The following is a 2,228-nucleotide window of genomic DNA, read 5'->3' as shown; positions in this document are numbered from 1 at the left end:
TCTACTGGTGGCCGCTCTGTTTTGTGGCTGAACCTTAGCTTCGAAAGTCCTTTTAACTTCCATTACCGTGTTGAAAAGGGGGTAAATTTGTAATGTCATATCTCTAATTTGAAAAGGTTGCTGGTCTCGTGCAGCCACTAGAGCTCAGAGAGTAACTGGCTCTAAGATCTTCACCTCACAGTGCACTTGATTCTTGGCCTTTTCATCTAGCTACATTTTACATAACATTACCCCTTGACTAGCAACCAGTCTCTCGCCGTTTTCAAAGAATTCTCTTAATACTTATACCTATTGGAGTGGAGGGTAAGACCTTCCAGGAAAAACATAAAGACCCAATTATAAGCTGTTTCAGAGTACATTTTATTGAATTTTGTAGGGAAACAGTATAAGAGTTACAATGACGGTGATGAGGTTTACCAACGCCATAGCGTTAAACAATCCAAACCAGCCGAAGGCGTCTAGGAGGTAGCCAGAGGTCCAAGCGACAAACAGACTTGCACAAATTCCAGACGTCAAGATCAGTCCATATATGGTTGTGAAGTGTTTACTTCCGAAGCACTGATAGGCTGAGACGAACATAACGCCATACATACCACATGTAGCTCCGCCCACAAGGCATGTCCAAATAAGGTAAAGCCAGCGACTTGCGTACGGCGTGAAATACCACAGTGTCGAAGTGATAGAGCATGCGCCGCACACTAGAAGCATGGAGATCTTAGCACCCAGTTTGTCGACCGTTGCACCCCAGACCAGGCGCATTAGAAATACGAAGATACACAAAGTTATCCCAACTGCCGTGAGGAAATGGTCGTCCTTGATGACGCTCTGCCCAAAGATTTTGTAGAAGGCGTCTTGGGTGACGTACAGACATTCAATGGATCCTACACCGAGCCACAGGATGTAAAACTCCTTCATTCGCAGCGCCTCCGACACCGTTACGCTACCATGTTCTTCAGGGGAAGTAACCGTTCTGCTATCATCTTCATCTTTCCGTGATAAGCTGGGGTTACTCCCCTCAGACATTCTCATATTGATTTGATCTTCTTTTTTAACAACAGTTTTGTCAGAACTTTGAGAGTAACTGTTCTGCCCAAAAGAACCTTTGCCATTGTGTTTGTCATCTTGGACGGTTTCCTCGCTATAAGGTACACCGTTTCCTTTACTTGACAGGTCATGAGACCCATCCGCCTTCAATAACGGAGGAAAATGATTTACATCCTTTTTACCATTGCCAACTTCGATATCCTTGTAATTTTCACAACCTTTAATAAATCCACGTGGGGTATGACTCATGCGTTCCTTCTCATCTTCTCTGGCAGGTTCAGAATTTTTTTGCTGCGCCACATTCTTAGCATTCGTGACAGTTTCCTCATCTTCTTCTCTTGGTTCGCTCATCAAACAAAATGCCGTCATTTGGAAAGCCAACATAGTTGCAGAAAGAACCAAAAATGTCGAAGGGACTCTGAAAAAAGGAAGGTTATCTTTAGCATGTCATCGAGATCCTCTAGTAATTTGTTTTTGTCATAGTCTTGTTGCAATTATTTTGATACCAAATCGAGAGCACATCTGTACACAATAAAAGGCTGACAGAAAGAAAGCTATTGCAAACATCTCCTATTGTGTTTTGTTGACTCACATAAAACCACCATCTGCGGTGCAGTGGTAAGGTGCTTCGCCTCGCTCGCAGAGGACCAAAGATCGAAACCCATGCGGAGAGAATATTGAGTACCTTGGCTTTTTACGCTAGGGCGTTGTATTCTTCTAAGTCTGGGTTTACCCTGGCAGCTGGGGGATATCGCACAGCCTAAATGATCTAAATCATTGCGTGGGTGAGGGCGTTAAGTCTACACTAAAAATACACATATTATAAACGCAGGACACTGTGAGAAAAGTGTATACCGTTTGGTTTTCATACTATTAAGCATTTACTCTGTTCTTGGCCGGCAAACTGCGGTTGAATAGATATCCGAGTTTGACTCTGTGCCACCTTTTGTCATCTTTCCTCGTCGGTTATTTAGTGTCATGATGAAAGAGTTCGCTAACACTGCTGACTCTAGGGTCCAGTAGGGAGAACAAGAACCCACTTTATATTATATGAGGGGACAGCTCAGCTAACTAGCTGACAAAGCACTTTGTTCCCTACCTCATACCATGTAGATCACTGACAAGTCGAAGCCTATAGTCCCAAACAATCTCTCTCTCTCTCTCTCTCTCTCTCTCTCTCTCTC

At 43.6% G+C, this 2,228-nt stretch overlaps 1 protein-coding gene across 1 annotated transcript in view; it reads right to left on the bottom strand.

The window, feature by feature from the left end:
• Positions 1 to 339: 339 nt before the first annotated feature.
• LOC106011284 overlaps positions 340 to 2,228 on the bottom strand; it is a 39,914-nt gene continuing 38,025 nt past the window's right edge. Inside the window, exon 8 of the mRNA XM_013080411.2 lies at positions 340 to 1,462. Coding sequence (XP_012935865.2) covers positions 361 to 1,462 — 1,102 coding nt within the window. The 3' untranslated portion in view covers positions 340 to 360. The remainder of the gene's footprint in view (positions 1,463 to 2,228) is intronic.

Source organism: Aplysia californica, unplaced genomic scaffold, assembly GCF_000002075.1.
Source record: "Aplysia californica isolate F4 #8 unplaced genomic scaffold, AplCal3.0 scaffold00084, whole genome shotgun sequence".
NCBI lineage: Eukaryota > Metazoa > Mollusca > Gastropoda > Aplysiida > Aplysiidae > Aplysia > Aplysia californica.
The sequence above is the reverse complement of the archived record's forward strand: the minus strand, read 5'-3'. Positions and strand labels throughout refer to the sequence as shown.